Raw genomic sequence first — 25,211 nt, 5'->3', positions numbered from 1 at the left:
ACTTTAAACAAAAAAGAAGAGACCGAGAGGTTGGGAAAGAGCTGAATTCGTTTTTTTTAGCAAAGACTCAAATGAACTGATGCTTCATAAGACCCTGAACACTTCCGGTCCCTCCTCCTTTTTGGAAGCGGACCAATCAGCGGCTCGTGGGGGTGGGGGGTCGCTCTGCTGGAGAAGAAAGACTCCTCCCGACACAGTCGTCAATCGCCATTTTGAGGTGCTCGACCTGCAAACATCGGCCGAACACCGTTGTTACGCAGCACAGTTGAATCGTATTTTAATCATAGTTTTCGCTAAAACAAGGATCAATGTCTCGATTCAACAATAATCGTGGCGGCTTCGCGATGAATCATTTCCAGCAACGCAGAGGAGGCGGTGGGCCAGGCGGCCCTATGAGGGGCGGGATAATGGGAAACCCACATTTCAGGAACCATCCATTCCAGAACCAAAATCAGAACCAAAATCGGAGGGGAGCCAATAATAACTTGAACAGACCTCCCAACCAGGGGCAAAATACCCCACAGAAGCCGCCACTTAACCAGTCGCTGCCAATTATTCCTCCACCAACTCCTGGCCCAGCTCTCACTATGAAGGGGCCGATGCAACAGATGCAGAAACCGGCACAACAGCCCAACGCAACACCAGCAAAGCAACCGGAGCCAAAACCGGCAACCCCTGCACCGCAACCGAAGATTCAGTCACCTCCTCCGAAACCCAACATCTCTTCCCCTCCTCCCAACCAGGCGAACAAGAACCAGGAGCTGAAGTCACCGGTAGTAAACACTAATGGGCAGAAGCAGCCTCCGAACCCGATCCCAAAGCCGGAGCCTGTACAAGGCCCAAAACCCCCCCAACAAAGTCAGAGGTCCGGTCCAAACCAAGGCAATAACGGCCAGCGAACAGGCCCTCATCAAGGCCAGAGGACAGGCCCCTTTCAGGGCCAGCGGACAGGACCCCCGGCAATGAGGCCCAAACAGGACCAAGTCGTAAGAATGTGCGGAAACAACGACGGCGCCGAGACCGACGGCAACCAGGATACGGTCAGTTATTTTTAATAAATGTTTTACTGTGCGTCGAGTCTTTGTTCGCTAACGTTAGCTTATTCAGTTGTCAATGCGCTCGATAAGTAATACAGTGCAGCCCGAGCGGGCGGGGGTTTCTCTCCTATCTTAACTATTTACATCATTCAGTCGTCTGTGTCTGTTCTTCGTTTTATAAACAGGAGCACTCTTTTCCGAATAGTTATTTCCAATGAAAATAATTAATTATCTATTTTAAAAGGAATGTAAAATTATTACCGGTACACGCGGTGATTAAAATCATGCGCACCCTATTGCATTCGCTTTAGCCCTCCGCCATCTTGTCTACAACACGTAGGCCTACATTCACAAATCTCTAAATGGGTTCTTTGTGCTAAAACACAAACGCACCTCTGTGTTTATTTAACACCAATTACAATTTCCTTTGTGCCACATCTCAAGTACACTAGGTTGTAGAAAATTGACGTCAGAAAGTCAATCATGTTTTCCGTCGAGCAACAATGGCGAATGGGGGATGGGCTGCTCGCATGGGGATACATCCATGAATACAAATTCCGTGACTGGGCAAGCAAAAGCAGTCATGTCGGAGCACAATATAACCTTTGTTTATGGGAATTTTAACTATAAACATTATCAGGGTGTAGTATTGTAGTTCGACAACTAAATATGTGTATTGTTGTATCGTCGACAGTCGTTCAAGGCGACCCTCTCCATGCTGCTGAAGCCTGGCGAGAAGACGTACACGCAGCGGTGTCGCCTGTTCATTGGAAATCTCCCCAACGACATCTCAGAGGAAGATTTCAAGAAGCTGTTCGCAAAATATGGTGAGCCCAGCGAGGTCTTCATCAACAAAAGCAAAGGCTTTGGATTCATCAGACTGGTAAGACAATATATTATTATTTGTTTCAGAAATAGTCAATGAAAAGGCAGGTGATTGTGGAGAAAAGTTGATTCAAAGTTCCTAATACTAATCTTACATTTTGTTTCTTGTAGGAGTCCCGTGCACTCGCAGAGATAGCAAAAGCAGAGTTGGATGACAAGCCGATGAGAAGCAGACCTCTGCGTGTTCGATTTGCCACACACTCTGCCGCTTTGTCTGTGAAGAACCTGTCACCATTTGTTTCAAACGAGCTCCTGGAGGAAGCCTTCTCACAGTTTGGAATGGTTGAGCGATCCATTGTCATCGTGGATGATCGCGGACGCCCCACAGGCAAGGGAATTGTTGAGTTTGCCTCCAAACCTGCCGCTAGAAAGGCATTGGATCGTTGCAACGAGGGTGTCTTCCTTCTCACCACGTAAGCATTTTTGATGTTTAAAAAAACAAACATTGTGTGCTTTATTATGCACCTCACTAAGTTAATAAAACATTACTAATTCCACTTTATTGTTTCACCCATTTAGGTCACCACGGCCTGTTGTTGTGGAGCCTCTGGAGCAGTATGACGATGAAGATGGTCTTCCAGAAAAACTGGCACAGAAAAACCCCAGATATCAAGCGTAAGCAAGATTCAGTTCGTCACAAACATCTGCCTTTGTATATAAGTGATTGCTAAGTAAGGTTGATGTGATTTTGAGTTGAATAACGCTTAATTAAGTCATCTTTAGGCTTATTTGTATGCTAAGTCATTGTCTTGTGAGCAGCAGATGGTGTGATGGGGGTAGGGCTGTGGTTAGGGTATTGCAGCTCTTAAAAGTCAATGGTCTGTGTAGAGGCAGATGGTAAACTGACTGAAAGGGGAAAAGAGCCTTTTTCTGGCAACATTGGTCACTGTAGGACAATGGCTGCAAATGAAAAGTTGATTAAATTGAGTGTTAGTTAGACTGTATTGAGCAACGTTTGTTACAATGGAGCCTATATTAACTCAGAGTTCTTAAATTACTCGGCTTTAGTAATTCCAACTGGAAGGGTATACACAGTTTTATGTTGCGTATACAATCATGTTAACCTAAAAATGTGTACATTGTGTTGATTATTTCTATAGAGAGCGTGAGGAACCTCCTCGTTTTGCTCGTCCTGGTACTTTCGAATACGAATACTCCAAGCGCTGGAAGTCCCTGGATGACATGGAGAAGCAGCAGAGGCAGCAGGTGGAGAAGAACATGCGCGAGGCCCGTGACAAGCTGGAAAGCGAGATGGAGGACGCCTTCCATGAGCACCAGGCCAGCATGCTCAGACAGGGCAAGTGTAGTTGTATTTTTACCAAATGAGACAGGATGGATGTCCCACTTCAGATGTTAAATACTTTAAGTGCCACAATTAAATGTGTTGATTTCACGTTACCAGATCTGCTGAGGCGGCAGGAGGAACTGAGGCGCATGGAGGAGGTGCACAGTCAGGAGATGCAGAAGAGGAAGGAGATGCAGATCAGGTATTTATTATAATTCGTTTTGCTTATTTAATTAAGGCGTTTTTAGCCATTAGGGCAACTTAATAAACACAAAATAACTTATAATTTTTCGATGCAGATTTGCTTATATTAAACTAAAATCACACTATAAACATTTTTGTTTGTTGACACAGACAAGAAGAAGAGCGTCGGCGGCGGGAAGAAGAGATGATTCGCAAGAGGGACATGGAAGAACAGATGCGTCGCCAGCGTGAGGAGAACTTCAGGATGGGCAACTTCATGGATGTAAGTTAAACTTATTGGTAAAATGTAAAACTGATACATTCCGCAATGAAGCAAAATATCTCATCGATAGTTGTCGGGTTTTTTTTTTACAGAGGGACAGGGAAATGAGAATGAATCCTGGAATGAATGGTAAGTTACTTTTCAATAATTTAATTGTTCAGAAGTCAGCCTGCCTGATTCTTCAGCCTTTTTGGTCCTTTGAGACTATCCAGAGCTCCTTGTGTTAACCTCTTAAGTACGAGGGTCCCCCCAGTGGACCCCCCACACCGTTTTTTTTACGAGACTATGTCTCAGGGCTTCTTAACATTTATGAAACTATTAATGTTCCATACCCTTTTAACGATAAGAAACTCAGCTAACTAACAATATGAACCATTTTTAGCTAAAAGAAACACAAGAGTAATACCAAGTCTTTGAATTAGCATGGAGCGAAAAAATGCTAACTAATGCTAACGGACTTTTGCACAGCACTCACGGTAGCAATGCACTTATTACTTATCGTCACTGCACAAACAAGATATCTGATTAAAGCTGAGACTCCACAGATTCCACACATGTAATGTCATCACTGTAGGACCCCGAATTGCGGAGCTATCAGCCAGAAAAGAGAAAGTAAACAACATCCAGTTTCAAAAATATTACAATAATTACGTCTTACCTTTTTTGATTTGTGATCAAAAGTTGTGTTCACCGGAATAAAGACGCCGCTCAAGGTTAATCCAATGTCTTTGTGTCACGTAGAATTCTTTACTGATAATCCACCGTCATATTTATGGCAATATACTGGGTATAAAGTTTTGCCGCCCATGCTTGTACTTTCAGATGGGCTTTGTTTGCTTCTCTATTATATAGTTCTATGGTAATGTTTACGTGGATTTGGGAACTGCCCCTCGATTCTATTGGATATTTTTGGTTAAGAAAAAGGTGTAAATCACCCAAATCGACCAATGGGTTCCAGATATATGGTCCTGCGTAAAGTATGAAGAATGCCAGCCGGCGTAAGCACTTTACGCAGCAGACTTTAATTATTGTTCAGGGCTCGACATTAAGGACTGCCCGATGGCCCGGGGCCATCTAGTATTTAGCTCGGGCAATGAAGCCTCACCTGCTGGTTGCCCGATCGGGCAATCTATTATGCCAGTATCATGCAGCTCGCGGATCCAGTAATGAGTGACCCGACAGTAAAACTAAACATATCTATAACTAGTTTAGGTAGTTTGAGAGGTAATTAAAATAGCTACGAGTGATATTCTGACCTGAAGTGTGTGTTTTGTCCGCTCACCGCTGCATGTGATCATGCAGAGCTGCGTGTCGACTCGTCAGCGGCAGCTGATCTCGCTCTCCCGTCAGATTAGACTTCACTCGCGTTTATGTCCATGTCGATCAGATCCAGCTAGTTCTAGCTAATGAAGTGAAATGAAGAATAAAATTGAAATTGTACAATATAATATTGTGGTGGTTCATCTTATAATTCAGTCTAGAGAATGCACCAGACAGCATCTAGAGTAAGACCTGGAAAAATCTAAATGTTCTAGGGGGAGGCCCCCCAAACCCTTCGTGCCATTTCGTCCGTGCACATTTTTCAGGGCAATCTTTATTGGGCTCAGGGCCATCTGTAAATTAGCTTAGATGGCCCACAGGGCCATCTCCCAAAATCCTTAATGTCATGCACTGTTGTTTACTACGTAAGGAAGCAGGAATTGCAGGACCCAGAGCGCACGGAGCACAGAGCGGACAGCAGATAACGGAATTGCAGTTGTATTGCTTATAGATTATCAGAACATTTCAAAGGGGACACAGCCAAATTGGATATTAACCTATGGATTAACTACATCATCGTTATCGTTTTAATGCCATTGAAGACCAGTTTAGACCAAAGACAAAAACAAGCCACGTTAGCATTGTGTAGCTACCTAGCGCCACTTCTTTTGATTTACGTTTTTGTTGATAACGTTGCAAGTGTGTATCTTTCAGTGTTGAGGTGGACACCGTTAGATTCTGTGTCTTTACGATCATAAACGATGTGTTGGATGTGCAGCTGGGATAAGTAATAAGGGAGCTAGGAGTGATCTCCGGTGCATAACAGGTTAGCATTTTTTGCTCGGGGCTAATCCAGAGGCTCACTGTTAGCATTGTGGGGCCTAAGAGGAGAACAGAGTATGTTTTTTTAATTTTTTCACAACAGTTGTATTTGGATGGAATGAATACCTATAGTGATAATTCAAAGTAATACAATCATTTTTACAGTGAAAAAGGTCAAATGGAACCGATGGTTCCAAAATTATCCAGAGGTGAGTCCGCCTGGACTTTATTTTTCTAAACCTCTCTAAAAAGGTCAAATTTCACTTGTTTTGCATCAATCTTGATACAGGGTACTTATTATATGTTATAGTTTGGATTCCTAAAGCTTTTAGTCTACTAACCCATCATTCAAGGGTGGTTTTCACTATAAGTAATGGGTACATTATAATTTACATGTTTTTACTATGTTCCATCTGAATTTACTTTAAAATAAAAACATCTAGATTGATTCTGACACTTCTACATCCAACTCACAGATGTAACCTTGCTTTGAGAGAAAAGATTATTAATTTACCCCTTTTAGAAGTGAAGATATAGTCTTTGCTGTGTTAGTTGCATTTTGGAGCCTGAAACCTGAAAAACAGGCTCAGTGCTTAAGAGGTTAACCAGTTAAGCCCCAAAATGCAACATCTTACAAGAAATAGCGTCTGAGGGCTTCTTAACATTTAACAAACTATGTTAAATTGTTTGTTAATTGTTAATACCCACTTAACGGGAAGAAACCCAGCTATCAGACAATATTAACAATTTTTACCGAAACAAAACACAACTCTTAACACCAAGCCTCTGAATTAGCCCTGAGAGAAAAAATGCCCTTAGCATAGAACTCACGGTATTATTACTTATCAGATCTGTAAATGTCTCAATGTCGAGGACGCTTGCTTGGTAGCACATGTCTCCCGAGTCATTTGCTTCAGAAGCGAGGCATGAATCCTTCCTAGCCTCGGAAAACGAAGAATTGTGGAACAGGCTAACAGGTGTGTCATATGCGAGGCCCCACCTTAAATGGAACGCGATTTCCGCCAAAGATTTGGAAATTGGTCCGTGCTCAAAGCATTGTGGGGATTTTAAGACCGGAGTCTACAAATGTGCATGCAACAGCGGTAATTAAAGTTTAAAAGTCTCAAAAATGCTACAACTACTTTCACAAACTGGATGAATGTGAAGTATTTTGTTAAAGGAGGATGAAAGCGTAATTAAGGAGCACTATTGGAGTGACTTTGATGGTTATTGGACTCATGATTAATTCATTTGGATTCCTGCTGTATGAAGAAATTAAAGGACAGCGCAAGTGGAAACAATTCACAAAGGGATTAAACTGTTTAAAACACATGCTCAAAGTAAGCCGGATTTTGCCGATGTGTTCATGTAGATTCAAAAGTTGTAAATAATCTACAAAATGTAGGAGTCGGATTGGAGCAACTGTGACGAATCATCCAACTGAAACTGGCATGGACAATGACTATGTTTTAAAAAATGCGCTTATCCAGAAAAGCCTGATTTGGACACTTTACGGGCAGAAGAAACATTTCTATTAAAGAAAGAATTATACATTTCTGTCTTTTTATGCCTATAATAGCTACTAACTTGAATTTGTATTCAAATTAATTAATCACTTATTTGTTTGTAATGTAAGGCTTTTAGTGACAATCATGTATTGCCTTACAATTATATGTAATAAAAAAGTCTAAATATGATATTTGGCCTCAAATCATCTGCGATCTTTGGCGCGCCCCCCAGGTTGGGAACCACTGACTTACGCGACTGGGATTTGTAGTCTTTCTACTTGCGTATTTTTCATAGTCTTATATTTCAACAGTTTTACGACAAATTGTGACTTTCTTTTACATGGAAATTATTTTTTAAGATTGACAAACATATGTGTAATTCATGGCACAATTAAAGCGGGATCCGAAAGATAGGTTTTCTCTCACCATTGACTCGTCATTTAATAATAATTTTTCCGAAATGAGGTCCACCGGAAAGGGAGGGACTTGTCATGCATTGAACAATGGTAATGTTTAGATGGTTTTAGGAACTTCCCCTCAATTCTATTGGCTTTAACGGTTCAAAAGAGGCGTGAATCATCAAAATCGACCAAGGGGGTCCAGAGATATGGCAAATGACCCCAGAAGTGTTTTTTTTGTTTGTTGCTAAACCTCCCTAAAAAGGTCAAATGTCACTTGTTTTGCATCAATATTGATACATTGTAGGCTTGGACGGTATAATTTTTTTCATACCGTCATACCCTGCTGACATCATACCGTGGTATACGGTATGACTTGGGTCGACTTGAGCGAGGTGGCGTTCGGCGGCAAATAGATGTTTCGAACGGTATATTATAGGGATGTAACGATACCAAAAACTCACGGTACGATAATATCGCGATAACAAGTCCACGGTACGGTATTTATCGCGATATTGAATAATAAAGGGAAGAAAAAAAAAATCTTTTTTTTTTTTTTTCAATAAAACATTTTTTTATTCGGAAAATATTTCTTTATTACATAATAAATCTGATTTTTACAGCCTTTTTGTAGGATAGCAGTATTTTAAAGTGTCAAAAACAAAGTGACAGTAACAGACTGGAACAAGAAAACCAGTGTTTTTGTACCTACTGGTACTACCCAACAAAGTAAGCATTTTCTTTATGCCACTGCATCTCACAAATAAACAAGGACATTTAATAATCAGACCCTGCAATAAAATAAATCAAGTTTCACTTTAGTTTTTCAAGTAACTCAACTCAAACTCACTAGTCACTCACTCAGCATCATCAGACAGGTTTTTAGGAATATGAGAATGTCCACATTTCCAGGTATTTATAAGCTGGGATGTTTGGGCATTTACAATATCCCCTGCTCTGGAAACAACTCTCTCGCTTGGTACTGATGTTGCTGGGACACCAGTGGTCGCGTTAACCGAATATTTTATTTAACAATGACGGAAAAATCTGAAAGCAGTCTGTCATTTTGACAGATTAGAACAAACTCGGAACAGCGCCAACGTTTCCCCGCAGCGAGGCTCTGGTGTTATGCCGTGTTATGCATGCCCTCCAAAAGGAAATGATATAGTTCCCAAACCGTACTTTGCCGTACAGATCAATACATGTCTGGGAGGTTTTGCTTCACGCTGTGCGCGTCCCGCGAGGTGCATGCACACACGGCATAACACCGCCCCCCCCCACCCCCCGTTGACAGTTCACGAGCATGCTCTATCGTGAATTGTTCAGACCCGACGGGTAATAAGGGATTATGACGGATATTTTACGATCCTGTCTGTCAAAATGACGGACAGCGAAAAAGTCTAACGCCAGGCTTATTGACATGGCGAGATATAACTATATGGTTGGTACTTGTCAATGTCTCTAGGTGTGTAAATGTAGCCCTGTAAATACGATGTCCTTTTGTGTTATCTGTTGTTTTATTTTCATGTTGTAACCTACTTGCTGCCATGTTGGACAGGTCTCTCTTGAAAAAGAGATCGATGATCTCAATGGGACCACCTGGTTAAATAAAGGTTTAAAAAAAAAAAAGTGTTTTAAAAAAAAAAAAAAATTTTTAAAAATTATTATTTTTTAAAAATCGCGGTAGATTTTGTCAGTCTCACGACGGTATTGGGAAATTTATTTACCGCGATATTCGGTATATCGTTACATCCCTAGTATATTATATGTTCGGTGTAAAATGCAGCCCGAGCCGGTAGACGCTCGCAAAGTGTCGCTGCGTGCGCGCAAGTGCAAAACAAGGGCTGCATTCATGACACATTGTGCAAATGGCACATTTTGAGATCGGATACAGGACGCGTTTCTAGATGTCCGACGTTGTTTCCATTGTGGGCTAAGTTAACAATATATCATCATACATAAACATTTTCTGGGAGTAAATACTTGACTTATTGAATAAAGTTTGCTATATTCACTAACTAGTTTGGCAATATTATTCCGTGCATGTGTTAAAAACCTTATTTCCATTTCATTCATTGGATTACTCGCGTGAATGTTTAGCACGTAAATGCTTTCGTTTTAAAACCGGCCGACCTCGACTACAAAACCTTCAACCAGTTGCATAGGATTAAAAGAAATGTCAACACTCACTCACCCCGTCTTAAACATTCCCAAAGAAGTGCCTCTGTCTCTCGTTGTGCTGGATGAAGTCACTGGCGACGAGTAAACCCAAAATAGTCCCAAACAGGCGCAGAGGCATTTTTCTTTTTTACTAGTTGTCTGAGTTCGGGGCCGGCAAATGCTGCCGCCATCTTGCTCAGCTCTGTGCTGTGCATTACAACCAATGTCGTCCCTGTCAAAACTCCGTGTCAGTGTAATAGAATGAAACGCATCTGTGATTTGGCGCACAGTCTGTGACGTCACGGTATTGAAAATCATACCGACGGGATTTCGAAATACCCTGGTATACCGTCATACCGCCCAAGCCTAATACATTGTACTTATTATGTTTTAGTTTGGATTCCAAACGATCCCATCGTCAATGGGGGTTTTCACTATAAGTAATGGGGTTTATTTTGCACGGAAACTATATATATATTTTTTTTACTATGTTCAATCTGAATTTACTTTAAAATAAAAAAAAATCTATTTTGATTCTGACTTTTCTACATCCAAATCACAGGTTTATCATTGCTTTGAGAATAAAGATTATTAATTTACCCCTTTTTTAGAAGTGAAGATATAGTCATTTGTTCTGGGAATGTCATTTTCGAGCCTTAGACCTGAAAAACAGGCTTCGGGCTTAACAGGTTAAATAATACATCTGCCATAGTAGTATAACTTGCCTAAGTCTGCTTAATCACCTTTTCCATCAAAATGCTACATAGGGACCGTGTCTCAACACATTTATAAGGATGTGCAGAGTTTGTATTTGACTCGTGTTGTTTCTTATAGATATGCCATTTGGTGGAGCCAACCAGAAGTTCCCAATGGGCTTTGAGGGACAGAAGGGCATGGGACCAGCTGCAGGAGGCCTGATGGCCAACGAAATGGTAATGTATCCCTCTTTTTAGACGAGTTGCAGGTCATGTCGTTGTTGTGCACACCTCCTTTTTTTGTTGTTGGAGGGACTCCCAGCTGATCTTTCTACATCAAGGCCAGATGGCCAAGCACAATGGGAAGTTATGAATGACATGTGCTCCCAGCTGTCTTCGGGTGGCTTGCTGGTTGTTGTATTGACAGATGTGTTGCCTGCCTGATTTTTTTTCTTCAATGGTAAGCCAAGCCCCCTCAGTTACCTCCAACTGGCTCTTACTGCTTTTCAGCTAGGAAACCCGTCAACCTGCACTAAATCATAAGAAATTGTATTATGATGTGCTGTCTGACAGCGTAAAGCAGAACTCAATGGAACTGCTCTCTCTTATCACAACATTTGTGTAGTGGACTGCTTTTGCAAGCCCTGTCTCATGTGAGCTGGACAGGCACCTTTTCACCAGAGGCAGTATGTCGTCTAACTGAGATTTTTTTCCCATAACCTTTGACAATGGGCCGATTATGTGAGAGAGAAAAAACTAGCTATCCTTTCATGCATTGTCTGTCATAAGAGGAATTGATGTTGTATATCAACAAGCTACATGTATTTTAACTAGGGTTGGGGTGTTGTTCATCTTCTCGACAAGCAACCTTTACTTTTCTCATAAACATTTTAAGTGATTGAGCATTTCAAATGCTTTTAGTGCAGGCTGACGGTATAAGGTATTGAGCCCGGAACACAGTATTGTAAATGGATTTACAGCCGGATTAATTGAAGGGGGCAGGCAAGACCTTGAACATTTGTGTTGAGAAGGGGTATTTTTGAATACTGACAAAGATCTTGAGATCTATGCTTCTGGCAGAATTGTAGTACCAATAGGCGCTTTCACACCGCAGTACTTTTCCTACAAAGGTTCATGAGAACTCTTTAGTTCTCATGAACTAATAAATATAAGTTCCTGGGGGTGGATTAGGCACATAAAGCCGCTGACGTCAGTTCTTCTTCTGCTTTGGGTTTACTGGCAGGCCGCAAACAACTTCACGGCGTATACTGCCACCCGAAGTCCCCGGCCGGAAGTCCCCGGAGTTGGGCACTGGCTTCAGTAGAAGCAGCTGGGACTCCCAGCAGCTTCTACTGAAGCCTTCCGAGTAAATCGCCGGAATGCCGATACCTCATGTTTTCTTTTGTGTTTTCATAAGTTAGTCTCTGCGTTTGTGCGCTGGGCTGATGCTAATGAGAGAATAATAAAATGGTGGCTTCACAAAACCTTTTGGGAGTTTTACGGGGCGTGGTTTGCATTCCGTCCAGCCGATCAGAAATGGCAACCTTTTTCTCCCACAAAAGTCCCTGCTCACTAGCAAAGGGGGTTAAAAGGTTCTCAATAACTAATTTGTCTGAATGCAACATTTCGGAACTAAAGTGGGAAAAGTACTGCTGTGTGAACGTGCCTAAGGTTGGTTTCTGGATAACACCTAGGTATGGATATTGTTTGGATTACATCACAGCGAATTCTTTTAACGATACTTTTTTCAGTTCGGTTCTTAATCAATACTCTTACTGGTTCTTTTCATTACTAAATTATAGCTTTTTTTCATAAACTAAATCATTGAGAAGAGGATTAGATTTAATCCATATTTTAATATCTATATAGCTATGGATCAAACTTGAATATTTTTGTACCGCAAACTCTGGAAACAAATTAAAAAAACATAAACGAGAGACTACAGGGAGGAGAATTGCAGATACATTTACAAATTATTTAGATTAGTGACTCAAGCTAACAGACTACACACAGATAGCTTGTTTGTAACAATTTGCCATTAGCTAATCTAGCACGTTGTGCTTATGTAAAGCGCAGGGGCTTAAAGACTGTAGTCAGCAGACCTACCTAGCTATCTATCTATATCTCACTTGGTGAGACAAACTCAGGCATTACACAACAAAGAGAGACAATTATTTGGTGGTAGATTACACCAGAACGTTTTAAAATGCCAATAAAATAACTGCTTAAGTTAGTTTATTGATACTACTACTTTCATGTATGCCTTGTGGAGCATTTAATAACAGTTTTGCTGCCCATCCCTAATTACAATTGACTGTAAGAACGTCTTATATACAACCATCTTCTGTTCAACAAACATATTATTTGAAAATAGTTTTGCCCATTTTGATAAATCAAACTTTGTGTTCTCATGCTAATAAGGGCATCCAATAATGATCAATTCTTGCTTTACCTTTTAAAACAGGGGTGTCAAACTCAATTTCATCTCGGGCCACATTAGCATCATGGTAACACTCAAAGGGCCAGTTTTATATATCAGACTATATATAAATATTTTATATATATATATAACATAATGTGTTATATTACATTATTGCCTCTGCATTGGATTATTATCTAATAGGGTAACTTCATAATGAACAACGTCTGAAAGCAGAAGCCTAGGGCAAGTAATTGCAAGTCTCTTCAGTGAGAACCTCACAAAATGATTTAAAAAGTTTTTTTTTTAAAGGTGATATTTTGAAAAGAAAGTTACATTTTAGAGAAAAAAACAGATTCTGAGGGAAAAATTAATATTTGGAAGAAAAAGTCAAATTCTGAGAAGTCAAATTTGAGATGCATTGTGCTACATGTAGTTTATGGGCAACGTGCTTCCGGAAATCGGCATGTAACCGAATAATAAATATATTATATTCTTTGCAACTCTTGTGGGCCACATAAAATGAAGTCACAGGCCTGATTTGGCCCCCGGGCCTGGAGTTTGACACCCCTGCTTTAAAGCATGATTTTCCTTGGTGGTTTTAGAAAAGGTGTCTTAATTGAAAATGTTGTTGAAGTTTGGAAATGCACCATTCTCACAATCCATGAAATGTTCACTATGACACTATTTAATAATGATGTCTTAATGAAAATCTCCGTGTAACATGACGTCTGATCAGTGTTATTTCCACTCGAGTACATACTCGTAATCCACTTTATTACTACATCGCTGTTTATGTTCTGTTTTTACCATATTCCAATGTAGCCTTGTGTTGAAAAAATAGCCCCCTGTGTTGGAGTTTTTAGCTTTTGAGACTTTTAGTCTTTTTCCTACTATTAAGGTTTCACAGAGTATGCCAGCATTGGCATATCATGTGCATATTGTTTTCCTGTTGGAGAAATGTCTTGTGCAATGTTTCATTTTACAGTGGCAATATTCTACACATGCATTCCTGATGTAGTCCTTGTACTTCAGTCTGGTCTCGTTTGGGACCATAAGTCATTAATGATTTTTTTGTTTTTAATTGCAGTGCCATAAGAGGTGCTGTAATGGCAGGACAGTGTATTCATATGTAATTTCTGCTCATCGAACCACATATAATTTAAGAAAACAACTTACGCTCGCAACAAAAAACAAACTATAACATTTATTTTATTGAAAGGCCTCCAAGGCGTTTTCTGTTGCTACATTAAGTTCCCTTAAAAGCCAATTGTGGGCAGCATTCACAAAATGCTAGACCTACGGAGTAGTAAGACTATGCTTAAGGCTGGTCTTGGCATGCACTGGAGAGACCGTACTAGCTAGGCACTGACTAACGAAAGCATTACCCTCTCTTCCTTTTCTGTATGTAACCTGTGGCACCTGTGGACCTTCATATTGGAACGAACCGTTTCTTCGGATGTGTCTCCTGCTGGTTGTGTTGTAAATCTCACAATATAAAACAAATCACCTTTACTACCGTACCATTTATACACTTCCATATGGACATGAACTTTGTGCCTGCGCACTAAACCATTACTTAACACCCCCTCTCCAATCTGCCCACCTGGCAAATTAAACCCAACAGCGCAACGAGCGCTTTGCCCAGGGCGGTCCTAGGGGAATAGGTCCTGGTACCCCCGGGTTCGGCAGGGTCCGTGAGGAGTTTGATGGTCCTGCTAAGAAACCCCGTTTTTAAATGCTGCTATTTGAAGCTTCCAGCAGCAACATTTGTATAGATTCTCCACAACATACTTGTTGAGTCGCATTTCTTGTATTTAAGTTTAAATTGTTGCTACATTTTAGCCTGACAATTTACTCATTTTATGACAAAGTCAATATTTTCCTTTTTTTATTTTGTATTGTCAGTAGTATGGAAAGATGGAACACCCTCGTGTGATCATTAGCTCTTTCAGACACATGTATACTTTTCTTTTCTAGATGTATTATGCTCTGTGAGTCGCCGTGAAGTGATAACTGTAACACTTTTCTCTACCTTCTATGGCTGTGTTTTGTGCCATACATTTGGAGTCAAAGCATGTATTATAATAAAGAGACATTGGTTCTGTCCGGCAAAACGTTAACATTTATTCCTACAAGTTGAAACTATAAACGTATAATATGTTCAAAAGCAACAATTTACTAACAAATAGTTGTTTTTAATTGACGTGGCTATTTCTGCCACTATAGGTCTTAAAGGGTCTATGTGTTATCTCTGCCGAAGTCCTAAACCTCAATCGCTCGGCGACGCGTGGCTCCTCCTGATGCATATGCTGCAAATTTCCCTGCAGTCTTTTGCTTGTTTTTTATTCCCATTAAACTCAAAGAACTAGCTGACACACTTACAATTTGAATTCCTGATATGAGTGTTTATTAGACTTTTATCAAATAATTATACTAATCTAGCAGTGACATGTCTTATTGGTAAAGGGTTTTGACATTTGGCATCTGCAAGTCTAGACTGCATCAATGTCTTCAAACTGTATAGGACACACAATATTATGAATCCATTTAAATATACCACTTTTAATTTGTTCTCCATATACACTGCTTAGTGGCAATGGAGGTCTCCGCTCTCTGTTTAGCATGTTCCATTCACTGTTATTCAGTAACTCTTTTAAAGTCATGTTTTCGGAAAGCAGACATACTACACATAGATCCTTTAAGAAAGACTTGTTTGGTGGTTGTGGGTAGCCAAGTGGACACTCGTGTTCTTATAAATACAAATGCTTATCAGATACTCAGTGACTTACAGGAAACATTAGTGCATCTTTGGTGCAATCTTTTAAAGCTATTGACTACGTTTACATGCAGTCGAATACAATATTTAAAAATGTAAGGATCACCATGCTCTTTTTAATGCAAACATTTGATCAAAGTGACTGTTGGCCTCTTCTTGGTAGTAAATGGGTTGTTTTGATAAATCGAAGAGAGCTCATTACAATTGAACAAAAACAATCCACCAAGTTGTGCATTATGCTTTTAAATACCCCCAGTCTGTGTTCTTAGTCAAGGTTCTACTACTGCATTGTACAGCTCAACAATCTTTGGTTTCCATTAGAAAAACTTGCATAATTTTTTGGTATTCTTCAGGTGAGATTTCAAGCAAGCTAAACTTGCAAATTAATATGGGAGCTCAAACGCTGCAGACCAATGAGAAAGAAAAGAAAAAAATCGTAGCTACTGTCAATAGCGACCCCTATTTTATTTGTATTGACTCGACCAAGATCACAGAGAATGACCGCCCACAATATAACATACCTGCATCTAAACGTAGTCCTAACCAGTTCAGTCAAATAATAATTTTTGGGTACAGTTATCAACATCTATGTTACTAACTAATTTGTATGTTGATACCATAGATACAATATTTGTTGACATAAGTACATGTTATCAAATGAAAGAGCTCAGTAATTAGTAAGACAATATTAAAGTTAAAAAAGGCTTCCCCCTTATTAACATAAAACAATGTGACCGACTCTTTTAAATGCTTGCTTTGAAATATATTTCCAATATGATTAAAATATTTTCGATTTTAATAGTTACATGAAATTAGTATAACACGAGTCAGCAAGACAGCCCGTGTTGTAAAATCTTGCACTTGTTGAAACTTGTGCAAAAGTAGAAGGTTGCAAAGCATGTATTGTCCTGTAAGAAGACGAGAACGTTTTCCCTAAGCAAGGTCAACTGCATTGATGTGGTTTGAACTGCAGTTGAATACCTGGCCAATGTTGGCTTCATCTTCTACTTTAGGTTTCTAACAAGAGATGGTGATATTTCACATTCTCCAATTTGGGAATTCCCTTTTTACCTCTTGTCACTTCGCTTTTTTTTTTTTTAATCCTCAATTCTATTCAATGTGTTTATTCCTACTGCTTCATATCATTAATTGGGTGACATTATCAGGAGCTCATTTACAGCACCGTTTTGCATTAAAGGAGACAAAGTGTGTTAGGCTGTAGTTGCATCAATGTCATCTGTTGCGATATTGTAGGATGCAGGATGCTTAAAAAAAAAAAAAATGCAATCTTATTTATACTGCCTTATAGCTGCCTTGTGCCCAGTGAGAAGAACCTATTTGAACTAGAGGGCACTTCTAGACCACGGACCTCCGCCAAGGCTCAGCCGCTTCAAATTGTAACGGTTTCTTCATTGGCCCATGCTACACCCTTCCACCAAATTTAATGAAAATTGGGCCAGTAATTTTTTCCATAATCCTACAAAGAGACCAGAACGAATCCTTGGCGACATTAACAATGAGATCTATAACATTTTAAAAAGAGCCTGCTTTTAAAATTATACATCAAATTATTAACATTTTCTATCATCATTGCTAAAGTCTTCTTGCAACTGATATTCAAATTATAACTGTAATGCCCAATCTGGAACCTCCCCATGAATCATGTCAGTACCTGCTCTGAAGTACTTTGACATCACGCTGGCATCCAATGGACACTGGCTTGCCTTTGCAAACATTTCTCAGTTGTGTGATAGGAGATGGGCTTTAAAAGTGAGTGTAAGTATTTTTGTATTAACTACTTCTTTTAGGATTTAACTGCTAAGTATACTTGTTTCATCTTACTGTGTTTTTTGGATGGAAATTGAGAATTTGCTCAGAAATTAAGCACTTTTTTCAACAGTCTTTGGTACTGTGCTCTTTTTAAACCGTAAACATCCACTGGCTGACTTAAGACAATATTTGGACATATAATTGGAGGACCACAATTCAGTGGTAGTTCTTTTCATTTGCCTTTTTTATAGCTGCAAAAACATTGAAGTATTTGAGACGCAAGGAAACTTTAAAGTTGAAGGTCCTCATGCAGTGTCAATTTACTCTGCACAATAACAAACATTATAAGGGCTTTGTGCATTTCACACCCTTTTTTTATTGAATTAGTTTTACTTTTTGATTATGCAGAACAATTTCAGGGCAACAACAAATCATTTAGTTAGTAAATGCTCAGACCTCTGCAAACGCTTTTCCAAAAGCAAATGGTGTATCCAACCAGTTATTCGGATTTGCCAATGCTGCTGTCATTCTTAATCTAACCATTCTGGCATATCCCTAAACCCTCCAACATTTCCAACAATACGAATAACCATCTTTGCCAGGTTTGAGTAACCCTCTCTTGGTCCAATAGTAAAAATGAAAGATTTTAAACTGAACCTTTTATTGTTAAACACCTTGACATTGTTTTAAAATGGCCACTTATCTGAGCCTTATCATTTGTAAGTGGTGAAATGTCTTAATCCCCTTCCCACACACTTTTCAGAGCTGCGATAGCTTTATTCCCACTACAGAAAAAAACCTTCTATAATATTTGGATACCCCATCACATTTTTGCCCTGCAAGAATCCCTAGTTAATCCTTTCCCTTCGAGTGGCATCTGAGAAACCTGAAACACACCGGACTACGGATACTTGGTAAAATAATTGGATAACAAGGAGTGTTCATCTGTAATGTGTGTTTGTGTTATGTACATTTTTCTTTAACAGGTTTGACCAGCTTTAAAGATTGTGGACTGTGGAGGAATTTGTGGCTGTATAGCGTGGAATCAAGAATGCTTTAGGAGAAAAAAAGTGACACTGGACCCGTGTACAAATGTACTTTAGTAAGACTCACAATAGAACAATGTAAAAGGGAAGAAAATCGGGATGCTGACATGTTAGCCTTTGAGCAATGAGGCTCATCTAGCTTTGTTGCAATCCCTTTGACAACAATGGATACTTGTAGACATAACTACCGTTAAATGTATGACAACCATGAAAGTATTGCAACTTTAGAAATACATTATTGATTGTTTTTTTTATGTCAGTCAAGATGTAAAAACAGTAATTCTGTCTACAACTTGAGGTTTTTTTTGTGTTTTTTAACGGTAGTAATTATTTAATTTCTCCTATATTGGAAGACATACTGTACCTACGTTATTGCTTTCTACTAACGTTTTCCCAGATTGGTGTAAATTAGTTGAAGAGAACCATTCCAGAAAAAGTTCAGTCGGGATACAGTTTCCAGCAATTGTCTTTGGAGATTAATGCTGAATTTTCTCTTTTTTGTTTGTTTACCATCTAAAACTATTTTTTTTTTAAATGCAATATTAAACTTTTGTAAGCTTTTAAGGGGATTCCAAATTAAATGTTTAGTTTCTTGTTTTTTTATTTAATTTCTTATAATTTATCAAGCTTACATTTTTTGGGGGGAATTAATTACAAGCTTAAGTCCATTCATTTGGAAACTTAAGACCAGCAACAAAGGATTCAGTTTTGTAGTCTCATTTGGTAAATATACAGTCTGGTGTGTGACTCAATGGACAGATGTTTAACCAGATTTTCTGGGTTAACTTGACCTCTGGAATCCATTTGTCACATTGAATGGAAAAACTTTGGGGGGGGGGGGGGGGGTTGGCGGTGCACAAGTGAGTTGGTAAGACAATTAGTTAAGTATCACAAGCATAGTAAGTAAGGAAACATGAAGATAAGAAAGGACTTTGCTAGTTGAACAGAGACGTTCTGCTCTTAAAAGCATCTGAACATCCTGCAACATAGTACAAGTGCTCATTGAAGTGACCCAGGTATACCTTTTAAATCTTTTGATGTTATGTCTGTGTTGGTGTTGTGTACAAATTGTTTTTCTTTGACAGGTTTGACCATCTTTAAACGTGTTGGACTGTGAGAAGGAACTTTCCAAAAAGAGACCAATCTGTAGCTTCTTCGCTTTTGATAATGAAACCTTAAGGACCAAATAGAACTTGTTTTTGAAAGACTTCGATCAATGTGTAATCATGAAAGGCTGTGCTTTGATCGAAGTTTGAAGATGGAGAGTTTAACTTTTTAACATCCTTTTCGCACTAAAACCCTAAACTGCCCAGGTTGCAGTATATTTCCCCATAATGTGTTGATGTGCTGAAAAGAAAAAAACATTTTTTGAGAATATTCATTGTCAATATCTGTCTATAAAGGCATTAAGTTGTTTTTACAGACTACACAGTGACTTGATTGCAGGTGCTTTGGACAGGGTTTTCTCTCATGGCCAACACATTCTGACTTTATTATTTATGTCAAGATCTTGGCAATATTCATCAAGTGATGTTCTTCAAGATTTGTTAAGTGTCGCCAAGCAACAAACTAACAAGAACCCTTGTTGGAGTTTAAAACCGGAATGTGTTTTTTTACCAACGCACTTATTAGCCTTTGCTAGTTGAGTAAAATGGTAACTAGAGTTCAGAGTTAACCTTTGTTTAACACTAGAACCGCCAGGTTGTCGCTGTATACCTAAAACCGCCAACGGGTAAAATGTACCCGCTATTAGAATGCATTGATTTTCAAGATACAATGTTCTTTTATTTCACTAGAACACAGGGTTAACAGTGAGTTTTGATCGTACAGGGATGAAACTAATACCAATATAATCTGGACTCTCAGCTTTCATATGATATCTGAGTTTATGCAGATAGCATGAGGTAGAAAATATTGCTAAAAGTGTCTCTATAACTATCTATCTAGCTCTCTCGATATCTACAAGGAACCACAGTAAACAACAGGTGCTGCTATAGCAACACGTCATGTTTATGCACGAGATCAATAGCGCGAAAATCACTGCATTTTCTACAAGGTAAATATTACCCGCTGGTGCTGATGGGTATAAATGGAAAAATTTTGGGTCACTTTTTTCAATCTAACTTCATATTGACAATTTTTAACAACAGAGGGTGCTACGTAACACCCTTTCAGGAAAAGTCAGACTGGGAGACTTGAATATTTTATTGAAAAAAAGTTACATACAATCAAGAAACAGCTGCGGGTAAAATGTACCCGTTGGCGGTTCTAGTGTTAGGGTTGTTGCCAATCACATTGATCCAGGTACACAAAGTATATTAGAAGTTCAGAACAGGGACTAAGTGCCACCCATTTAGATGGCATTGTGGTAGTTCAATCAACGCTATGGCACTATTAATTGGCACGATATTGTCGAGATTGATACAAAGTGGACCACACTTAGGAGAATACACAGGAACTATATTGGATGTTGAGACCTGGATGTGCCTTATTAACATATTTTGACTGCAACATGGAAGCAAAGCTCTGACAGAGAATTTCTTTGTCAACTGACTTAAGTAACTATAGTAAAGAAGTTAACATGGACGTCCCATAATGCAACACATTTTCGCATAGTTTGACACTGAAATGCCTGAAGAGAAGGTATCAGTTTGTTTAAAGGACTCATGCCTTTCCATCCCATTATCACCCATATTTGTTCTAATTTTTTGGAAATCCCCTGACTGCTGTTGGAAAAAACTGCACTAGTATACCTGACTGACCTGCCATTTACCAACCGACCTGAGGCAGGAAGTCCCGTACACCTAACGGTTGAAGAGAGGATGGCGTGTTGTGTGTGTGTGTTTCGTGTCTTTGGTAAAGTGAGTGGTGTGTAGCTGCTGTCAGCCAGCTTGTCAGAGACAGGCTGCCCCAGTCCACAGTAGAGGCTCTTCTCTGCAGTTGGGTTACATTGACGATGGGTAGTTCTGCAGAAGTCAGTGGACAGTAAAGCCTGGACTTGTTTGCACTGCAGCCAGAGGTATGCTTACACAGATCAGCTGAACAAGTAAGGTAAGTGTTCCATCCATGTTTATAATACCAGATGCAAAGTTCTCCCATAACTTAACTCTTCTCTCCGTCCTCTTACACCACGTTGCTGTTCGCAGTGACGCTCACAGGGCTTCTGGCATCACACTTGCAAAGAATGGCATCACAGTGCAGATTTCAGTTTTTCAACCTTTTTGTGTGTGGATGTGGTAACTCATTTTAGACCGTGCAGTGTGTATGGTTGTAGTACTTTGGCTTTTCTGTATGTATGCATGAACGGTGCTATGTATGGACTGCTGAGCCAATGGTTCAACACTAAAGTTTCAGAAAAAAGGTGTGCTGCTGTCAGTTTGTGAGAACATTGCTTGAATACTTCAAACAAGGTGAAAAGTATTAGAAGGCTTAATCTGTTTAAAATAAGTCGGCCTATGCTGATTTCTTAGGTCATTTTTGCAGAATGTTTTCTGCCATATTAAAAACCATTCAGCTTAACTAAGGCAGGTTTTGTGCAACACTGACCAGAAATGAGTCAAACTCAAATGGCATTCATTTAAAGGCTTTCTGGGTAGCCTTGTCTTTGTGCTACACATCTTCTTTTTTTTTTTTTTACATCTCTCACAATCGTAGTGCCGAATGGACAGTTTGCAGGCTACTTTGTTTCACATGAATTTACCTTTAGTCCTATTGTGATTTGCAGAACCCTGGTCGATAATAAAAACTAGTTTTTAATTATTTACATTTGACCAGAGCATCTGTTGTCACCACTCCTGACTCTCCTCAGTGTAAAACTATAAACATTAATACTTTGTGGTACTGGGTTGGGATCTTTGCAGCTTTGAAGTGAAGCACATACTGCTGGGTTGCTCTGGGTGGGATTGTAATAACATTTAAATCCCTTGGTCATTCTGTTCCTCCAGTCTGATTCTTAAACAACAACCTTCGTGACTTACTGTTTGAGAGTTTTATTTTTATCTTGAGAGAACACAGTTTTTTAATTCTCACTAATTGACTCATTTTCTGATCTCATGTTTATCCTTTTCTCTTGACTTTCTGCACTGGTGACACCAGTGGGTTATTCACAACAGGTCTTAAATATATACAAAAAAATGTATTTCTTAAATATTTTAAGATATTTTAGATAGTCTTGAACTTGCAGATACACTTGCAAAGTTAAACTTTACTTGCAAATGCACATACATAATGTATGTTAGGTACATAAACATTTCAATTTTTTACACATAATACATATGGGTACGAATACTACAAAAAACCTGTAATTAAAATGATGCTAATGAGATGTCTCTTTTGGAAAAAACCTAATTTATATTAAAAACATTTGGCGCCTACATCATAACTAACTAAATTTAACATTTACTTCCTGTTTACATCCACCAATGAGTCATGGTAGTAGTACAAAGTAGTTACAAATATTACAGCTTTATTATCCGTTGTTTTGATTATCAAATGTTTCACTATTTATTTTTGGGTTACGCCAACAAACACTTTTGGCAGTGTAATGGGGCAATGCCCCTAAAGAAAACTGGTTTAAAAAATACATCTACAAACCTTTTTTGACATAGTCTTGAAGGGACCGGAGGATGAACAGGGAGAGATGTAGTTCTATTGTGACAATTTTGCAGTAGTGCTGGACTCTTATTGCGTTCCTTTCTCCCTCAGTATCTCTCACTGATGATATCTCACTTCTTTTTGAATACCATTTACTGCCAGTGTCCGGCCGCTCATCGAGATATACAGTACATGACAACTGTGGCATTTTCCTTTTTGTTGCTTGAACGTAGGAGACAAAATAACTGTTGTTGAGTTATCGCTTCTCCTTGATCAAGAGGGAACCACACTGTTCAGCCAATGCCGTGAATCATGCCCTGGAGGCTGCCGAGATGTATCTGTCTGCACTGTGATCCATTTTCTAACCATGTCCTCAGTCCTGATTGGCCAAAATAATCTCCATGTCCTGTCAATGAGTGTGATGCCAGAACAACCCTTACGGCCTCTAATGGCCTCAAAGTCTGCACGACTGACACTGAAAATGTCTTCTCGCTATAAGCCTCGTGGTGTAGCTCCCAGCTCTGTTTGGGGTTTTTGCAGTAACACCCCGGATGTGTCAATATGAAGTTCAGCTTCCCATGGCTTTGTAACGGAGTTCCCCAAGGTTTGCAACAGACCTGAACGTTGTCATGATTTTCTCTCGACTGCAGTTTCTAAACAAAAGTATCTACTTCAGGATGCCGAGATGCCTTTCTTAAATCTGTTGTTTACTTGTATCACTCTCATACAACATATTTGAACTTTTTCTCACATTCACATTTAAACTAAATGCATGTTTTCATTATAACATCATTACTTGTATTTACAATCAAAACATTGAGTCACTGCACATACAAAAACATGCAAAACACCCATAGATGCTCAGGCTGTCTTGTATTTATATTCTCAAATGTGGCAACCTCAAACTGTATGAAACAAGCATTTAAAAAAATGATGTTGTAAACCTGCTGAGCAGTTCACTACTCGGCTCTCATTGTTTGTTTCTCGTCACAGGAGCCTCGAGCAGCGGAAGGAGGCTGAGAATCCACGCTGTTAAACAAAGGTGAGATCTACAGTGGTTAGTTCTCTGCAATTTGTTGGGTTTGTGACAAACATGTTCAGTGCATTGCCTCGTACGCATAATACAGCAAGTCTGCCCCTGTTGAAGATCTAATTTTCTGCCCACCCTTCTCCAAATGTATGCCATATGCATACGGTGGTGCAGGAATGAGTCCTTAAGCCCGGAAAAGAGTTAGTATTTTACCATTTCCGGGTCCCTTGTCTCAAAGTCAATGTTTAGTTTTTTTATCGGGATTTGCCTGAAATAAGGTCTGTGGTCAACATAAGCTTAAGAGATTTTCACATTTAAAAAAACTTAAAATACATCTGTAAATACACACACTGAACCAACTAAAACTCCAGTGAGGCTGTGCAGGGAATTTATAAAAATACCACAAATCGTTGTTCTGTAGTTATGTGTAATAGTTAATCAACAGTTGGTCTTGTCTTTTGTTTCTTCCTGTTTTTTTTAGGTGAAATGAAGACTTGTGTGTGAAATGCCAGAGCTGCTGTAGAGCTAATGCACTGTGTGCGGACAACAGGATGGCTTCCATGTAAGTTTGCAGTTTACCGTTCAGATATTTATTATTTAATATCTTGTTACTTAAGTATTCAAGAATATAAATCCAGAATAATAATGCAAAATATGTGATGCATTAAGTCCTAAAATTGCATTTTACCTGTTGAAACATTGTTTCAGTTTAAAAAAAAAAAACGTTCTGCTTCTCCCTGTCAGAGCTGCGGGTGAAGCACCAGGAAGCATCCAGCAGGAGGCCAAGCAGCCCGCAGTCCAGAGGAGGGATGCACTGTTTGTTTAAAAAAAAAAAAAAGTGTTAATAAATTATATTAACCTGACATTAGTGGTTTGTGTTTTTTTTACAAGGCATATGATCACCATATTGTTGGACTTATGAGTCCATTTAAAACCTGTTGCTATATTGACAAATTAGTAGGAGTTTGGATAAGAACCATACTATATTCATAACAAAATTAAATGTATTAAGTTGCAGCATATGAAGCCTTTCAAATAATTGATATGTATGATCAAAA

At 39.2% G+C, this 25,211-nt stretch overlaps 1 protein-coding gene across 2 annotated transcripts; it reads left to right on the top strand.

Moving 5' to 3' along the window:
* Positions 1-177: 177 nt before the first annotated feature.
* On the top strand, positions 178-25,016 carry sfpq (splicing factor proline/glutamine-rich). Of its 2 annotated transcripts, none has more exons than XM_079654297.1 (12): positions 178-1,040; positions 1,732-1,920; positions 2,034-2,335; positions 2,442-2,537; positions 3,023-3,219; positions 3,325-3,409; positions 3,562-3,673; positions 3,766-3,802; positions 10,656-10,753; positions 24,117-24,165; positions 24,635-24,715; positions 24,898-25,016. In XM_079654297.1, exons 1-10 carry the CDS (start codon positions 309-311, stop codon positions 24,141-24,143), a joined length of 1,875 nt encoding a protein of 624 aa, XP_079510423.1. In that variant the 5' UTR covers positions 178-308; the 3' UTR covers positions 24,144-24,165; positions 24,635-24,715; positions 24,898-25,016. The 2 variants fall into 2 exon arrangements, with proteins under 2 accessions (XP_079510423.1, XP_079510422.1); XM_079654296.1 differs by having other exon boundaries at positions 14,563-24,165.
* Positions 25,017-25,211: the final 195 nt, after the last annotated feature.

Source organism: Notothenia rossii (assembly GCF_949606895.1).
Source record: "Notothenia rossii genome assembly, chromosome: 10".
NCBI lineage: Eukaryota > Metazoa > Chordata > Actinopteri > Perciformes > Nototheniidae > Notothenia > Notothenia rossii.
This window is presented reverse-complemented; position numbering and strand designations above follow the sequence as displayed.

Bases quoted from the DNA above. Each gene is read 5' to 3' on its own strand.
- sfpq (XM_079654296.1), top strand. From the start codon at position 309: ATGTCTCGATTCAACAATAATCGTGGCGGCTTCGCGATGAATCATTTC. The intron at 1,921-2,033 runs GTAAGACAATAT...TGTTTCTTGTAG, and splicing joins GCTTTGGATTCATCAGACTG to GAGTCCCGTGCACTCGCAGA. The intron at 3,410-3,561 runs GTATTTATTATA...TTGTTGACACAG, and splicing joins AGGAAGGAGATGCAGATCAG to ACAAGAAGAAGAGCGTCGGC.